At 43.4% G+C, this 18379-nt stretch overlaps 1 protein-coding gene across 6 annotated transcripts in view; it reads left to right on the top strand.

Moving 5' to 3' along the window:
- The window catches only part of LOC137377146 (neuron navigator 2-like), a 984055-nt gene that overhangs the window by 562718 nt on the left and 402958 nt on the right, over nt 1–18379 (top strand). For all 6 annotated transcript variants that reach the window (XM_068046509.1, XM_068046511.1, XM_068046512.1 and 3 more), the window contains exons 2-3: nt 7719–7836; nt 15764–15816. In XM_068046509.1, the coding sequence (XP_067902610.1) occupies nt 7719–7836; nt 15764–15816 (171 nt within the window). The remainder of the gene's footprint in view (nt 1–7718; nt 7837–15763; nt 15817–18379) is intronic.

Genomic DNA, 18379 nt, shown 5'->3' with positions numbered 1-18379 from the left:
AATCTGTGCTGGCTATCCTTAATTAATTCAAACCTCTCCCAAGTGTCTGTTAAATTTGTTCCTGATAGTTTTTAAAACCTTACCCACCACTGATGTTTAACTGACTGGCCCGTAGTTACTTGGACTGTCTTTACACCCTTTCTTGAATAAGGGTGTCACATTTGCCACTTTCCAATCCTCTGGCACCTCCCCCATATCTAGGGAAGTTCGGAAGGTTATGGTCCGCCCTTCCATTATTTCCATCCCTACTTTCTTTAGCAAACTGGGATGCAAACCATCCAGACCAGGTAACTTATCCACTCTAAGTGTAGCCCACCTTTTCATTATCTCCTGCCTCTCAATTTTCACCCCATTCATTACCTCTACCATCTCTGCTTCTACCGATATTTTGCGAACACCCTCTTCCTTAGTAAACACTGATACTAAGTACTCATTAAATATTCCAGCCTCGCCTTGCCCCTCTAAGAATATATTGCCCTCTTTGTCTGTAATAGGCCCCACCCTGCCCCATACTACTTGCTTTCTATTTACATGCCTTTTATGTTGACTACCATTCTATTCACATATTCTCTCTTTGCCAGTCCTATTTTCCTCTTCACTTCCCTTCTCAACTTATTGTATTTGACCTCGTTCTCCCATGAAGAATTAACCTGACATGCATTATATACCCTCTTTTTTGTTTGTTTTATCATATTCTGTATCTCCCTCGTCATCCAAGGAGTTGTGGCTTTAGTTCTCCTACCTTTCACCCTTGATGGAATGTACCTAGCCTGTACCTGAAGCGTCTCCTCCTTAAAGATCACCCATTGTTCTGTTACAGTTTTCCTGTCAGTCTTTGATTCCATTTTACCCTGGCTAGATCCCCTCTCATCCCCTTCACGTTAGCCCTCTTCCAACTTCGGCATTCTACTTTAGATTGTTCCTTGCATTTCTCCATTATCAGTCTAAACCTTATTGTACAATGATCACTCTTCCCCAAGTGTTCCCACAGACACTTGACCCACTTGGTCCACTTCATTCCCCAGCACCAGATCCAGCAATGCCTCTTTCCTAGTTGGATTGAGAACATACTGGTCAAGGAAGTTCTCCTGAACACATTTCAGAAAATCCTCCCTTCCTTACCCTTCACTCTAATACTATCCCAGTTGATATTTGTGTAATTAAAGTCCCTCATTATCACCACTCTAGAGTTCTTGCACATCTCTGTGATTTCCTTGCAGATTTGCTCCTCTATCTCACTCTCTCTCACTATTCGGAGCCCTATAAAATACCCCCAGAAAGGTTATCATCCATTTTTTGCTTCTCAACTCTAACCAAATGGATTCATTCTTTGCTCCGTCAAGGATACCCACTGTTTCCAACACGGTAATATCTTCCCTAATCAGTACTGCCATCCCACCTCTCATTTTTTCCTTCCTTATCTTTTCTGAACAGTTTGTACCCTTGAATATTAAGCACCCAGTCCTCATCATTTTAAACCATATTTCTGTTATTGCTACTGCATCATATTACCTTATGGCTATTTATACTTGTAGCTCACCAACCTTATTCACCTCACTTTGTGCATTTACATACATGCATTGTAAACATGTCTTTGTATTCCTCATAGTCCTTCTCAGTCTTCTGCTGTCAAATATGGTACTACTCCCTTCTACTATCCAACACTCTCATTTTGTGCACCTTATTCCTCTTTTCTATTTCTATATGCTGGTGCCCATCCCCTGCCAATTTAGTTTAAAATCTCCCAACTACGCTAGTGAACCTCCCTGCGCGGACACTTTTCCCAGTCCTCCTGAGGTGCAACCCTTCCCTTTTGAAGAGGTGCCCCCTGCCCCAGAACTGGTCCCAATGCCCCCAAAAATCTGAAACCCTCCCTCCGGCACCATGCCTCAAGCCACACATTGATCCTCCCTAGCTTCCTATTTTTACTCTCGCTAGCACATGACTGTGGGAATAATCCAGAGATAACTACCTCCAGGTCCTATTTTTTAAACATCCATCCTAGCTCCTGAAATACTACTTCTCTCTATGTTGTTAGTACTGATGTGTACCACAGATCCCTGTACCCTGCAGAGTATATGCACGCTGTCAGTGGTGTCCTTTACTCCGGCACCAGGAAGGCCACACACCATGCGGAACTCATGGTGACGGTTAAAGAAATGCCTGCCTGTCCCTCTAACTTTGAAATCTCCGATAACGACTATATTTCTACTCTTTACTGTTCCCTCCTGTGCAGTCCCTTGCCCATTGGTGCCATGGCCTGCACTGCAAGTTTTCGTCACTCCCAGCTGTCTCCAATGCTGAGTTCCAGTTTGAGAGTGGCCCACACCCTGAAGCCTCCTGTACCTCCTTCCTCTTTCTACCCTCCCATCTAGTATCATGAACTCTCACTGCCTGTGGGTTGACCACCTCCTGGAACATGCAATCCAGGAAACTCTCCTGCTCCCTGAAGCTTTGCAGTGACTGCAGCTGCTTGTTAAGCTCATAAATGCTGAGCTCGAGCTGGAGACACTTCCTACACACGTGGTCGCCCAAGACACCTGAAGAGTTCTGTAGTTCCCTCATGGTGCAGGAATTGCAAGCAACAGATCGCAGCTGCCCATCCATGATCTAAACAAAAACCCTTTATTCCCTCTTTTAGAATCTTATTGGTACCTTGTTTAAACTATTAATGTTAATTAATGTCTCTAGACCTGCTCTGTGCTGCTACTCTTATTAATTCACTCACTGCTATACTCACCCTGATTGAGGTTATTAATTTCCCAGCTCCTAATTTGAAAGAACAATCTAGTTTAGAGAGAGAAAAAGAGAAATACTCACCAACCAATCACATACCTGCTTTTCTGTGACATCACACGTTGATTTGTTTTTCGAAGATGGTGGGTCCGGTCTAAACCCTCCCCAGAGCCCTTTTTTCCTCCTGCTGGTTTCACTGTGCTCTCGCTCTCCGGGCCACACTTATTCTCCCCGCTGGGCTTGCTGTACCGACGCTCTCTGGGCCACTCTTTTATCCTCACCACTCCCACCCACCCCCAGTCTCACCTTTGGCAGCATGTTATTTGACAGTATGGTCCATCACAGGAAACCCCAGTTCTCTCATCCAATGCCTACATCTGGGCACCTTCCTGCACAGCTTACTGGAGAGCAGTTGAAGTGGTCCATGAAGATGAAGCTCATGGCAAAAAAAAAACAATTGGGGATCCTAAAGGTTGACAGCTAACTCAGCCTGGACCAGGAAACAAAGCTGAAACATTTCCCATTCTGCATGTGCTACTAAGCCATTGGAGAACCCAGAATTATTATTTTTTAATGTAAAAAAAAACACAAGTAGTTAAAATAAAATATACCTTACTGCCAAATGTAGGCCCCTTTGTATTAGTTTTATAAGGTTAGTGATCATATTAATTTTCTCCTGACTTAAACTAACAAAAATAGTTCCCTGCATTTATTAAAGTAATTCACAATTCACTCAGAAGATTTATAACTTTTATGTTTACTTTTAAATGTTTAATGAATTTCAGACAGTTGGACCAGAACAGTGATTTTGGAGGAAATATTCTGAAATGACTGTCAGTTTGTTAACAAATTAGAATAAAATTATAATTTTCTAAGCTATTGGTCCTTTGAAGGAATGCAAGGACAGATGAACCATTCTCCATGCTGGTGAAACAGTGGCTTGTAACAGTGTACAATTAATTTTTGAGTCAAATGACTGAGAATGCTAAGAGCTTTGAAAGACAAATGCAAACAACTGTCTTGCTGGAGGCACCTTAGTAAGCAGGGGACCTCCATGAAGTGAATTGGTTCCTAAATAAATGCAATGTGCTAACTTGCAACATATTAGCCAGAGAACCACCTGCAATAGCGTCTCTTCCCACTCCCACACTGTTACCTCTGGTGTTTCCCAAAGATCTATTCTCGACCCCTTCCTACTTTTCATCAACATGCTGCTTCTTGGTCACATGGTCTGCAAGCATACTGACAGATTCTACACGTAAGCTGACAGCACCCGGCTCTACCTCCACCACCACCTTTCTCAACCCTTTCACTGCCATTAAATAATTAAATGCTTGTCCAACATCCAGTACTGGGTGAGCAAAAATTTCCTCCAACTAAATATTGGGAAGACCAAAGCCATTTTCTTCAGTCCCTGTCACAAACTCCATTCCCAAGCCACGGAGTACATCTTTCCCCTTGGCAACTGTGTCAGCCATGGCTCACTTACGAGCACAATCACCTTTGAGTCTGAAGGTTGTGGGATCAAACCCCACTCCAGAACTTGGGTGCAAAAATCAACATTGACACTCCAGTGCGGTATTGAGGGAGTGCTGCACTGCTGATGATGCTATCTTTTGGTGAGACTTTAAACCCAGATTCAATTTTCCCTCTCAGGTGGACATAAGAGATCCTGTGCCACTATTTTGAAGAAAAGCAGAGTTCTCCCCAGTGTCCTGGCCAATATTCATCCCTCAGTCAACATCATAAGTGGTGGGCCACAGGGATCTGAGCTGGGGCCTCAACATTTTACAATTTTACAATTCATATAAATGACTTGGATGAAGGGACCGAAGGTATGGTTGCTAAATTTGCTGATGACACAAAGATAGGTAGGAAAGTAACTTGTGAGGGGGCTACAAAGGGGTATAGATAGGTTAAGTGAGTGGGCAAAGAACTGGCAAATGGAGTATAATGTGGGAAGGTGTGAAATTGTCCACTTGGGCAGGAAGAATAAAAAAGAAGCATATTAGCTAAATAGTGAGAGATTGCAGAGCTCTGAGATGCAGAGGGATCTGGGTGTCCTAGTGCATGAATCGCAAAAGGTTAGTATGCAGGTACAGCACGTAATTAGAAAAGCTAATAGAATGTTATCGTTTATCGTGAGGGGAATTGAATACAAAAGTAGGGAGGTTATATTTCAGCGATACAGGGCATTGGTGAGACCACATCTGGAGTACAGTACTGGTCTCCTTATTTAAGGAAGGATGTAAATGCGATGGAGGCAGTACAGAGAAGGTTTACTAGACTAATACCTGGAATGGGCAGGCTGTCTGAAGAAAGATTGGACAGGCTAGGCTTGTATCCGCTGGAATTTAGAAGAGTAAGAGGCGACTTGATTGAATCATATAAGATCCTGAGGGGTTTTGACTGGGTGGATGTGGAAAGGATGTTTCCCCTTGTGGGAGAATCTAGAACTAGGGGTCACTGTTTAAAAATAAGGGGTTGCCCATTTAAGACAGAGATGAGGAGAAATATTTTCTCTCAGAGGGTCGTGAGTCTTTGGAATTCTCTTCCTCAAAAGGCGGTGGAAGCAGAGTCTTTGAATATTTTTAAGGCAAAGGTAGATAGATTCTTGATGAGCAACTTTCGAATCGGTTCCAAGTCTTAGCAGCCTTTTGCTGCATCAGTGTTCTGATAGTAGTTATTCTCTCTCTATCTTCTGAGGCTGTGCAGCTCCTGCTGGTTTCTTCGTGTCTTCCTTTCTTCCTTACAGCCTGTCAGACTTTGGAAAGCCTGTTGAATCTGTCCAGAACAAAAGTCAATAGTCAGTTTCTTTTTACAGTGTTCCGAGTCCATAGGCTTGGCCATATCAAAACCACCTGGTCCTTCCTTTGTTTCCAGGTGTTAGTATTTGCAACTTGAATTTGCATTTTCAGAGTCCTTGGCTCCATGTTTACAATCTGGGGCTGGAAGAGCGAACCCCATCGTCATTTCAGGTGTTACACCTTGAACTCTGCTTTTCCAAAGTCTCGTTGATGTGGGTTCCCTATTTGCATGGCAACCAAGATGCCTGGCTTGCCTTTGGGCAGAAATAAGAATAGAAAGTGCTGGAAATGCTCAGCAGGTCTGGCAGCATTTGTGGAGAGAGAAACAGAGTTAACGTTTCAGGTCTGTGACCTTGCATCAGAACTGAAACTCAAAGAGCCAGCACAGGCACGATGGGCCAAATGGCCAGCTTCTGCGCTGTAAACTTCCATGATTCTGTGAAGAGCAACTGCTTCCCTGGGGACTCAATAGATGAATGCACCACCTGGTGTCATACTGAGCCAGACACAGCTGGAAGGCCCAGGGTTCAGTTTCTGAACCAGTACTGAGTTCGATGATTTCAACTGTCGGGCTACCACAATTTAACCTCCATGATCCTAGTATGAAGGGAGGAAAACCAATCTACCCAAAGAATCACAGAATCGTTACAGCACAGCAGGAGGCCATTTTGCCCGTCATGTCTGCACTAGCTCTCTGAATGAGCAATTCACTGAGTGCCATTCCCTCGCCTTCTCCCCATAACTCTGCACATTCTTCCTTACAGAAAGACCTCTACCAGAAAGTGCCATGTTATGGTGCATTGGGAAAGGACAACATTGAGCTGTGATGCTTCCCATTGTGGAGAAGCCCCTCACCATACTACTCATGTCAAGGTGGTCAACAAACACAATGGTCTCTTGGCACTTGTCGAACTGTACCCCAGCAAGAATCGGATCTGACTTTAATGACCGTAATTTAACACAACATGAAGATGCTTCTCCCATGATAGAAACATTGTCTAATACTACTTGGAAAGAATGAAACTTGTAGTTTATAATTAAATTCTCTGAGCCAGTATTGCAAAAGAGACCATCCTGGAATATTTCCAGAGTGTTTGAATGCAAGTGCCTTATTGTAATGTTAACCATATTAATGCTGCCAAAAAATGAAATATTCTTGAATACAGAGAAAGCTCATTACTGTCAGCTTAAAAAGTCATTGTTCAGAGGAATTCATGACATGTAAATGAGAAATTCTTGTACATAACTAGTGGGTAGTTTAGCAAAAGAGTGTGTGTGTGCCTTATGCCTTATGTATATTATGGAGGCAGACATCCCATCACGTTGATCACATTGAGGCGGTGGTGTACTGGTAATGTCACTGAATGAGTAATCCAGAGGCTAGGCTAATGCCCTGGGGACATTGGACATGCCAGCTGGTGGAATTTAAATTCAGTTATTTAATATTGTTGTTAAAAACCCATCTGGTTCACTAATGTCCTTTAGGGAAATCTGCTGTCCTTACCTGGTCTGGCCTACATGTGACTCCAGACCCACAGCAATGTGGTTGACTCTCAACTGCCCTCTGAAATGGCCTAGCAAGCCACTCAGTTGTCAAGGGCAATTAGGGATGGACAACAAATGCCAGTGATGCCCGCATCCCATGAAAGAATAAAAAAAACGATATGAGTATAATTAAGCAAGTGTTACAGGAAGTATGTGTGCATGTTTCAGCAAGTGTATGCTATATGCTATAATATATTATAGGTATACATAGAGTAAATAATGGCTCTGATGGAACCTGAAAATGACTTCCTGGAATCTACCGTAAATGCCACATTTTTTTTTATCATTGTATCAATAAGTTGTCTTTCTGCCTCACCTTGTCATCACACTTTAAAGGTTTCCTTTGGTGTTCTTAAAGCACTGTTTCCAGATTCTGAATACAGTCACAATGCAGGACTCGATGATTATGCAGCAGAGTTATCTGAATGTAAATAGATAGCAAATTGAGTGCCTTTCAGACAACTGCAAGGAAATAGACACTTGGGATTCAAACTTTCTATCGAATGCTATTCATTACTTGTCTCATGCTCATTTACTTGCTTTAAATATTGACAGTGCACAACATATTGGATTACTCTATGTGGATTTTGATTGATGGAGTGAAATGTTGATCCTTATTTTGTTAAACAGATTTATACCGACTGGGCCAATCATTATCTGGCGAAGTCTGGCCACAAGCGACTTATCAGAGACCTACAGCAGGACGTGACGGATGGTGTGCTCCTGGCTGAGATCATCCAGGTTGTAGGTATGTGGTGCCTTTATTCCCATCGGTGATGTTCTTATGAGAAAGATAATGACTTAGTTGACCAGTTGCTTTGATGATGCAGTTTCCCCGACCCCAGGATGATATCAAATTTCAATTGTTAAATTACTTAAGTCCAGAGTGAACAATCAAATGTCATGAATTGTAACAGGTATTAGTTTTGATGTTCAGACTAGGATGTTTACCCAGAGGATTTGTCATATCCAGAGAATATTTTGATGGAAGTATGTGTAGCTGGTGACTGTACTGGAGTTTAATATAGATAATAGGGTGAGAGAGACCAAGTGTCATTTGTGGGAGCTTGGTCCACAGACTTTTGAGGAGGATTGAATTAGATAATTATTGCCAAGTTATGTACTTGTGACAGTGAGTCATGGGCAACATGTGCTCCTCTCTGAACCAGCCCTCTTCTGAAAACATCACCACAAGATCTTTATTTTTATTTTATTTAGAGATACAGCACTGAAACAGGCCCTTCGGCCCACCGAGTCTGTGCCGACCGTCAACCACCCATTTATACTAATCCTACATTAATCTCATTACCCTCTCACATCCCCACCTTCCCTCAATTCCCCTACCACCTACCTATACTAGGGGCAATTTATAATGGTCAATTTACCTATCAACCTGCAAGTCTTTGGCTGTGGGAGGAAACCGGAGCACCCGGCGAAAACCCACGCAGTCACAGGGAGAACTTGCAAACTCCACACAGGCAGTACCCAGAATCGAACCCAGGTTGCTGGAGCTGTGAGGCTGCGATGCTAACCACTGCGCCACTGTGTGGCCCTTCAGCTGTGCCATTTCTGCAACAATTCTCACCATTGATGTCATTGCAGTCCTGTGTGTTAACTTTGTTGTGCCTCCTAGCTGGTACCTGTGCTCTAATGCTTGGTCTGTCCATGCCAGTGCTCCGGAGTTGAGTTCTTGAATACTTTTAACCCCTTTCCCCTTCACTAATCAAGAGTTATCTCCCACTGAACTCCTTCTAGAGTTGTTCAAAATAGTGAGACAGAGTAGATAGAGAGAAATTGTTCCTATTGGCAAAGGGGTCAAGAACCAGAGGACACCAATTTAAGGTGATTGGCAAAAGAACCAGAAGCAACATGAGGAAAAGCTTTTTTATGCAGCGAGTGGTTAGGATCCAGAATGCATTGTCTGTGAATTGATCTCTACCACATTCAATCATGGTTTGCAAAAGGGAATTGGATAATTACCTAGAGTCAATGAGTCATTTACAGCACAGAAGGAGGCCATTCGGCCCATCAAGTCCATGCCAGCTCTCCATGGAACTATGCTGTCAGTCCCACTCCCCAACTTGATCCCTGTAGCCCTGCAAGTCTCTTTCTCTCAGGTGGCCCTCCAACTTCCTCTTGAAGTCATTGATTGTCTGCTTCCACCACCCTTGTGGGCAGCAAGTTCCAGATCATTACCACCCACTGCGTAAAACAATGCTTCCTCATAATCCCCTGCATCTTTTGCCCAAACTTTCAATTTGTGTCCCCTAGCCCTTGTGCCATTTGTTAATGGGAACAGCTTTTCCTTGTCTAACTCATCTAAGCCTGTCATAATCGTGTACACTTCTATTAAATCTCCTCTCAGTCTCCTCTGTTCCATGGAGAACAAACCCAGTTTTTCCAATCTAGCCTTGTAACTAAAATCCTCCATCCTTGGAACCATTCTGGTAAATCTCCTGTGCACCCTCTCAAAGACACTCACATCCTCCCTAAAGTGTGGTGACTAGAACTGGACGCAATACTCCAGTTGGGGCCTAACCAGAGCTTCAGAGAGGTTCAGCATAACTTGGGGCAGCACAGTGGTGCAGTGGTTAGCACCACAGCCTCATAGCTCCAGCGACCCGGGTTCAGTTCTGGGTACTGCCTGTGCGGAGTTTGCAAGTTCTCCCAGTGACCGCGTGGGTTTCCTCCGGGTACTCCGGTTTCCTCCCACAGCCAAAGACTTGCAGGTTGATCGGTAAATTGGTCATTGTAAATTGCCCCTAGTGTAGGTAGGTGGTAGGAGAATTGAGGGAAGGTGGGAATATGGTAGGGAATATGGGATTAATGTAGGATTAGTATAAATGGGTGGTTGTTGGTCGGCACAGACTCGGTGGGCCGAAGGGCCTGTTTCAGTGCTGTATCCCTCTATGACTAACTTCCCTGCTTTTGTAGAAGAAAAAACATTTGCAGAGCTATAGGGTAAAGGCAGGGGAGTGGGACTAGCTGAGTAGCTCTTGTGGAGAGCTGGCACGGGTACGGCAGGCTGATGGCCTTCTTGTGTACTGTAACTATTCTATGATTGTATGATTCTAGTCTCCAGCTACCCACTCCCCCCACTAGTGTTCCTCAGTTCCCATCTCTCCCTTCAGTACTCCCAATTCATCCATCTCCACAGTGCCCCAACAACCGCGTCCCTGCCAGAATACTTGCTCTAGGACTTCCACGTGCCAGTGCTCCTCACTCCTTTCATTTGCAACCCTGCTCCTAGAATCTACTTTTGTATACTCGCAGCACCCCCATTGGCTTCAACACCCTCTCTGATTCCTCCCCTTAGTGAATTTTTCCGATGATCATCCACTTCAATGTCTACCCAGACCTTGGATCATAATTTAGCTGATTTTAACAAACTCCAAATGTTCCACAACCCATCCTCCATTACTCTTTCCATGTCTAGGCCTTCCATAATTTCCTCCCAGACCACTGCTCCTTCTTCACACGCCCACACTTCTCTAACCTCTGACCCCTCATTTCCTCCCTCCACCTCTACTCATGCCTCCTAGCCTGAATCTCAGTTTACCTCTCAATCACCCATTTTGCAGAACTTCTCTGGCAGTCCCTCCTTGGCCCAGCTCTAACTCTACTGTGTGTTGCCTCCATCTTCCTCCTCACCCTGTCCTTAATAAGTCGAGATATTGATTGCATCAGTAAGAGTCACAAAGAGACATTGGAGACATATGCAGCAGTGGGAGGGCGGGGGAAGGGAAACTCAGAGTGAGATAGAATTGATGGAGAAGAGCCAGACAGATTGATATTGATCACAATGGGAATTACATGACAACCATGCAAAGAGAGGAAAAAAGGGTGAAAGACTGAAGGCAAAAAAATTAGACAGCGGGAAAGATGTAGAGGCAGAAAAAAGAAGTTTGGGCATGGATTTTGCAGTCAGCATCAAAGGAATGGTGCTCACTGATCATTAACGTCCAGCTGCTCAGAGACTTTTCGTGGGCTTTCGAGTGGCAACTTCTGGTATTTAGAGATTGTTTCCAGTGTTGTGCCCTCTAAAGGGGATCTGTGGCTTGTGTGACTCTCCAACCAATTGGATTGAAACACCCTACCTGAGACACTCAGGGCTAAATTTTAATTTACCTGACTTGTCAGGGGTGGGGGTAGGGAGAGGGGTATGTTGTGGGGTGGGGGGGTCGGATCGAAAAGACATGGAGAACCTGGAAGTCAGGATTTCCTCCACATGCAATGGAGTCAGCGTTCGCACGACATCACTGATTGGTTTCCCACCAGGAAGCCAAGCTTGATTGACAGACTAAGCTTTCGGGCAGACGGGAATCGGTCAGTGGAGGCCACAGGGCCAGGTAGGTCCGCATTTGGTTGCGGGGAAGGGGCCATTAAGGCTGGGAGGAGGTCAGAAGGGGAGGATCAATACTGGGAGGGGTGCAGAAGAGGGTTTGATCCTAGGGAGGGAGGGCCAATTGGATGAGGGAGGGGTCGATTGGTGGGGGGGTGGGTTATCCAGGGCAGCTGCTGATCTTGGGGGCTGTAGAGGTTGGTGGCTTAATGGTGGGGATGTTGGAGTGGTGTGGGCGATCGGAGGTGAGGGGACGGGTCGAAAGGGATGGGGATTGGAGGCCTGAGCCAGGTTGGGTGCTTGGTGGGGTGGGGTGGGGTGGGGGGGTGGTGGCGCGGTGGAGAGTTGGGCAGTGTGCCTGATTGTGGAGTTTGCTGAGGCAGGCATGCTGGAAGCAGGAGGTAGGTGTAAAGGATCCGTCCTGGATCCAGGAAGCCCTTGTCTGGATGTAGCTGCTGGGCTTCCCTGGCTGATCACAGTTAATTTGAAAAGCTGAATAGCAATGTGGCTCTTAGCCTCATTATAATCTTTGAAGTGCCAACCTGCCTCCTTGGAGGGGATTGGTTGCCCATCCATCTTCCCACCTCAGTTAAAACCAGATGTTGGGTGGGTTGGAGGCGGGTTTGGTTTGGGAATCTGAATTTTAAGATATTGAACTTATCCCCATTGCCCCAACCACCAACCCCCCCCCCCCCCCCCCCCCTCAACCAAACCTGTTTTTTGGGAGGTTAAAATTGTCCCCAAAGAGTCTAAACCAGGAAGTATAAATTAGAATATTTAATTCATTGCAATTAATGTGAAACCACACACACAATGTATAGTAAAGAGAAGGAAAGAAAGATGGGATTAAGGGAGTGATAAAGGAGGCAAAGAAAAAGTTAAAGTTTATTTTAATCTTTAGTTTATTTAAATCCCCAATAATAATTAAATTCTGAAAGAATGCGACACCACACTTATATGTGAGTACTTTTGAAGTGTAGTGACTGTCATAATGCAGGCAAATGCACAGCCAGTTTGCATATTGTAAATTCCCACAAACAGCAGTGCAATAAATGACCAGATAATGTGGTTTTCTTGTGATGGTATTCATTGAAGGGTAATTGAAGGGGATAATTATATTTTCAGTACCAAAGAAGTTGTTTGGCAGTAATTAAGATATGTTACACCATTTCAAATTCACTTATTCCTGAATCCACAAGCTCAAACTTTTTCTGGCTTGTTTAGTGGATAACCAGTGAGTAAATGCCACAACTTCACAGCCTTCATGTGTTTGAATGCTGAGTTTCTCGGTGAGGTACTGCTGCATGTGGAGGAGCAGGATGAATCAGACAGGAACCACCTGATTTCTGTGTTTAACTGTGCATGTGCGGACTCCAGAAGTTGCTGTTTGATTTACCCCAGAATAACGGTGAGCCAAGTTAGCTCCACCATTACTATTACTGCAAATCCCAGCCATTTGTTTTTATCTATGGCAGTGCACAGGTTATGTGTTGAAAGGCATAATGCTTCTCTCATTGTAAAATAGAGTATCAGATGTCTCACCATGAATGATGCCATAGGAGATTTGACCGTAGCTTACAAAAGCCCTGCTGCATGTAATCAATTTTCAACATTCCCAATATATTATTATACCTTAAGAACACTGGGAGCATGAAGAATAATTGTGCTATATATGTCACATGGAGTGCTACCTCAAGGAGTATTTTTTCATCTGTTTCATGGGACATAATTCTGGTAGCAACTGAATGTTGGCAACTATAAGGCCATCCTGTTGAGCCCCCATCAACATCTCCAAGCCTCTTGTGTTCAGTCCATCAACCTTCCTGGATGTCAACTTGTGCTGAATCAGGTAGTACAGAACTTTGCTCCACTGTTAGCTCAGCTTCCTCTCCCTCAACCATTCTCTTGGCAACATTGCCCACCTTCATGTTTATCTCTCCCTTCTGGCACTGATTGGCTTATGGGCTTGACCTCTTCACCCTACAAACTAACCTCTCCAACAGCAACTGATCAAAAATACTGCAGACCATATTCATCTACTCCATCCCATCTGTCCTTGCTAAGCCCCAATGGCTCCATGATGCCCCAATGTGTGGATATTAAAATTCCTCTCCTGCTTTCCATTTCCACACACTCACCCTGCTTGATCTTAATAATCTCTTGCTGCCTACGCTGTGCTGTAATACCAGACTTATCCTCAACCCATGCTTACTATGTCCCAACGTCAGCAGCTGCTTTATGAATGATGACTGTTTGTCCTTCTGGAATTCTCTAGTTTTCTTCATCTCACCCCACCCTCCCTGCTTTCAACAATTTCCTCAAAATACTTAGAACCATAGAAAATTACAGCACAGAAGGAGGCCATTCAGCCCGTCGTGTCCGTGCCGGCCGGGAAAAAAAACTAGCTACCCAATCTAATTCCACCTTCCAGCACCTGGTCCATCGCCTTGCAGGTTACAACACTTCAGGTGCATCCACTGCACTACCCTCATCATTCCTCCTTGTTACTTCCTCAAAGAATTCAAGTAAGTTAGTAAAACATGACCTTCCCTTAACAAATTCACGCTGACTATCCCTGATCAGCCTGTGCCTTTCTAAGTGGCGGTTTATCCTGTCCCTCAGAATTGATTCTAATAATTTACTTCTTGACAACTGTGGCTTTGGTTCCAATCCTAGATTCTCCATTCCATTGGCTTGGTGTTCATTGTAACTCTTTCCTTTTTATTACATTAGTGTTTGCTCATTGGTAGTACACTCACCTCTCAGTCAGAAGGCCATATGTTGGATGGACGGGGTTTAACATCTCATCCAAAAGACAGCACCTCTGGCAGTACAGCCCTCCCTCAGTGTCGCACTTAATTGTCAGCTTAGATAATGTTCTCGTCCTCTCAGATGGATATAAAAGATCCCATGGCATGCCATTGAAGAAGAGCAGGGGAGGTCCCCCAGTATCCCAGCTAACTTTTACCCTTCAATGAATACCATCACAAGAAAACCACATTATCTGGTTGTTTATTGCACTGCTGTTTGTGGGAATTTACAATATGCAAATTGGCTGTGCATTTGCCTGCATTATAACAGTCACTACACTTCAAAAGTACTCATTTTCTGTGAAGTGTTTCAGGATGTCTTGAGGTGGTGGAAGGTGCTATATCAATGCAAATTCTTTCTTTCTCTGAAACATGTTCCTGCACATAAGGAAAATGGTATAAATGCAAGTTGTTCATGGTGGATGTTGGCAGGTGCCACTTATTTAACAACAGCAATTTGCATTTAGATAGTGCCTTTAACGTATAAAAGGTCCCAAGACATTTCACAGGAGCGTTATCAAACAAAATTTGACACTGAGCCACATAAGGAAATATTTGGTGACAGGTGACTAACAGCAGGTCGGTTTTAAACAGCATCTTAAAGGAAGAGAAAGAGGCTGAGCGGTTTAACGAGGGAATTCCAGAGCTTAGGGCCCAGGCAGCTGAAGGCATGGCCACCAATGGTGGAGCGATTAAAATCGGGAATGCGCAAGAGGCCAAAATTGGAGGAGTGCAGATATCTTGGAGGGTTGTAGGGCTGGAACGGAAGCTTGTACGTGCATCACTGTCTTTACATTGCTGCTCATTCTCTGGAATTTGCCCTGCAGTATAAAGGAGGAAGATTTTGCAACCTCAGAAACCAAGCCCAACAAAAGACTTAGAGATTTGAAGCAGTTTTGTGCACTACCAATGGGACTGCTATGCCAAACATAGGTGACTGTTAGTACAGATGGGAAAGAGATGTCAGTCATAAAAGTCTTTGTAATGCTTGAACAATTGGCAGCAGGTGAGGATAGGAAAAATCAATTAAGAGGCAAGAAGTAAACAAAGCATTTTAACTCCAGCAGCTAATTGTACTTGCCATGAAGGCTTCATGTGGTTTCCATCTGTGCTATCCCAGTCTCTCTATGTTTTTTTCTGGTGTGGTCATGAAACCTTATCCTGCCCATGACAGTATGGCATGCTTGACCCACCACTGATGGGGCTCACGCATGCAGTCAGTTGATGGAAAGGAGAAGAGAAACAAGAGTGGAAGGGGTTAAGCAAGGCTGTCATACAGTTGTCTGCTTTTAGTGGATGACCTTGCTCCTCAGCTGCTGCGGGTTGGGTAGGCACTGCCCAGCAGAAAATTTTGCATACTCCTGATGAGTGTTCGTTTTCTTTGGTAAGGTTGCTTGTTAATGATTTGATCCACTTCCAACAGCTTTTCACAGCCATTCCTTAACACTGTCTGCAATTGGAAGACAAAGCTGTCTATTCAATATGCTGTGAAAGTTAAGCACACTATTTTCTTAACATTTCAGCAAACGAAAAGATTGAAGACATCAATGGCTGTCCGAAGAATCGATCTCAGATGGTAAATACACTATTTTTTCCCCTCTCTTGTATTTCAAACATTGCACTGCAGAAATAGAAGGGTTTATTTTCATAACTATTTGACTGGAATGGGTTTTGAAATTATCCTGCATGTTTCAGAATTGGTTGCTTTAGATACTTGAACACATTAATACAAAAAGAACAATTTATTATGCTGCTTGTCTAGATTATAGTGTGGGTAATGCTTAGCACAGAATAACATGTTAAGCCTCTCAAGTTATTTTTAAAGGAAGAAAAGTAGTACCTCCTGTAAAATTTTCATTTGTGAACATTTCAAAAAGGTGATCAATTATTGTGCTAATTTATGGTGTTTTTAAAAAAAAATAATCTCTCAACCATTTTTTTGGGAATGATCTATTTTTCCAGACTTGGTTGTTTACATGACGATACTCAATGGCTAAAAATAAAAATAGCTTTGGTATCTTGAAGTTATTCCCTAACTGGAAAACAAACCTGCTCCTAATCCCTATTTTAAAATAGCAAATTTGTGGAGCAAAAATATAAAGGCAAGTTAAAATTAGTGCTGTTGCTGGGTTTTGAAGATGGTGCTGCAGATGATTGATGAGCTGATTAAAGAATAAAGAACTGTGAAGAAAGAAGCACATGATCTGAAATGACACTTAAAGTGAGAAAAAAAAATGACTGGTACAGCTTCATATCTCGATAGATAGCAAATGTATAAATGAGCACTGTGGCATAGCAACTTGAAGTTCCAGCTTGCATTGCTATGAGGAAGTGAGGAATAGGTTTACTCTTGTGGCATACCACACTGTTAAATTCCTGATCTGCTGTTCAACGGAGACCATAAGTTCCTCATTAGGGGAGGGAACATCATCATTAATCCAATCTTGCAGTGCTCCTTGTGCCCAACACAAACATAGCATAGCTGTTGGGAGCAGGTCAGTTCTTAGCAGCAGTTGATACATGCCTTAAGGAGAGTTGGAGTGGACAATAACTGAAAAAACAAACAACTGTGTATCCTCACAAAAAAGTGTTTCCCCCACTTCTCAGTATTTCTCTCCTCTCCTAAAGCCAGTGATAAAGTTGCTAGTAGCTCCTCTCCTTTCACTTTGCTCATGAGGCCATTCATGCTATGTATTCTTCCTTACTTATAAGACTCAGCTTCTCACTCAATAAACTTACCCAAACATGTGGGCACAATTAAAAGGGGAAAAATTGGTCAGGGGCCTCATTATCTTTAAGTAGGCATGCTGCTACTGTGATGAATGCTATTGATTTGACAGCTGATACACCTTTTAATCAACAAACTATTTCTTAGCCTCAGTACAGGTTAAATACCTATGTGCCTAGGAATGTCCCAGGTTCAATCAGTGGTGTACACTGAGATTCCTGATAATTTCAGTAAGGGTGCAGATTTGAGCAGAGAAGTGCAGGTGTGGACACTACGTAAAGTCAGAATTAAACTTGGCCGTGCCATTCCCTGATCAAATAGTGCCAAAACTTGGGGAGTATTGTTGATTGTCCAATGTAACCTGAATAATAGCCAATTGGATGAGGTTCAGAAGGGCTTTTGGTGCCTATGGCATGGTACTTCAGCATAAAGCAATAAATACTAGACGAAGAATTTCTCCACAAACCTGCCCTAATGATGTCAATATTCTTAATACTTGGATGTGAATATGACAGCACATCAAAGATATGCTTCACATTGATTGTTGCCACAACACTAATTCTCACTATTGGCACAAAAATGTAAGTAACATATGCCCTGTATGAAAGAAAGACAGACTTGCATTTATGTATCACCTTTCATGACCTTGGGCATACCAAAGTGGTTTGTAACCAATGACATACTTTTGGAGTGTAGTCACTGTTGTAACTTAAGAAACGAAACAGACAATTGTGCATAGCAAGATCCCACAAGACGCCATTGAGGTGTTGACCAGATAATCTTTTTTAATGTTGGCTGGTGTGTGAATATTGGCCGGGACACCAAGGAGAACTCTCCTGTTCCTCTTCCAAGAATGCCATAGAATCTTATATGCCCACACGGGAAGGACTGATGGTCCTTGATTTAACATTTTACCCAAAAGATGGCACATCCGACAGTGCAGCACTCCCTCAGTAATGCACTGGAGTACCAGTGTAGATTTTGGTGCTCAGGCCTCTGGACTGGTACTTGAACCAACAACCTTCTGGCGAGGTGAGAGTGTCAGTGCCTGCATTCATAGACACATGCACACACATGCATTCAAAAGATGCGCCCAAACACAAACCACATACAGCTACAATTTAATTCAAAACTGTAATCTAATCTCCAGTTTCGAGCTTTGTTAATGGGGTTTGTAAAACCATCTCAGGTAAAACTTTAGTCTTAAAATCGCTTCCACCTATCCATTGGGTTTATTTGTGTATTGCTGGTGCTAAAACACATTCAGATCAAAATGTACATGACTTCCAAGTTTCTCCAGAGATCACAGATTTGATAGCGACTTTGAGGCAATCTGTAGATTTATTTTACTGATGACCATCTGCTCTCTGTGCCCACCGCTGTCATGCAGGATGCCATCTGCTAGGAAGAA

The sequence above is a fragment of the Heterodontus francisci genome, chromosome 14, assembly GCF_036365525.1.
Source record: "Heterodontus francisci isolate sHetFra1 chromosome 14, sHetFra1.hap1, whole genome shotgun sequence".
Lineage (NCBI taxonomy): Eukaryota > Metazoa > Chordata > Chondrichthyes > Heterodontiformes > Heterodontidae > Heterodontus > Heterodontus francisci.
The sequence above is the reverse complement of the archived record's forward strand: the minus strand, read 5'-3'. Positions and strand labels throughout refer to the sequence as shown.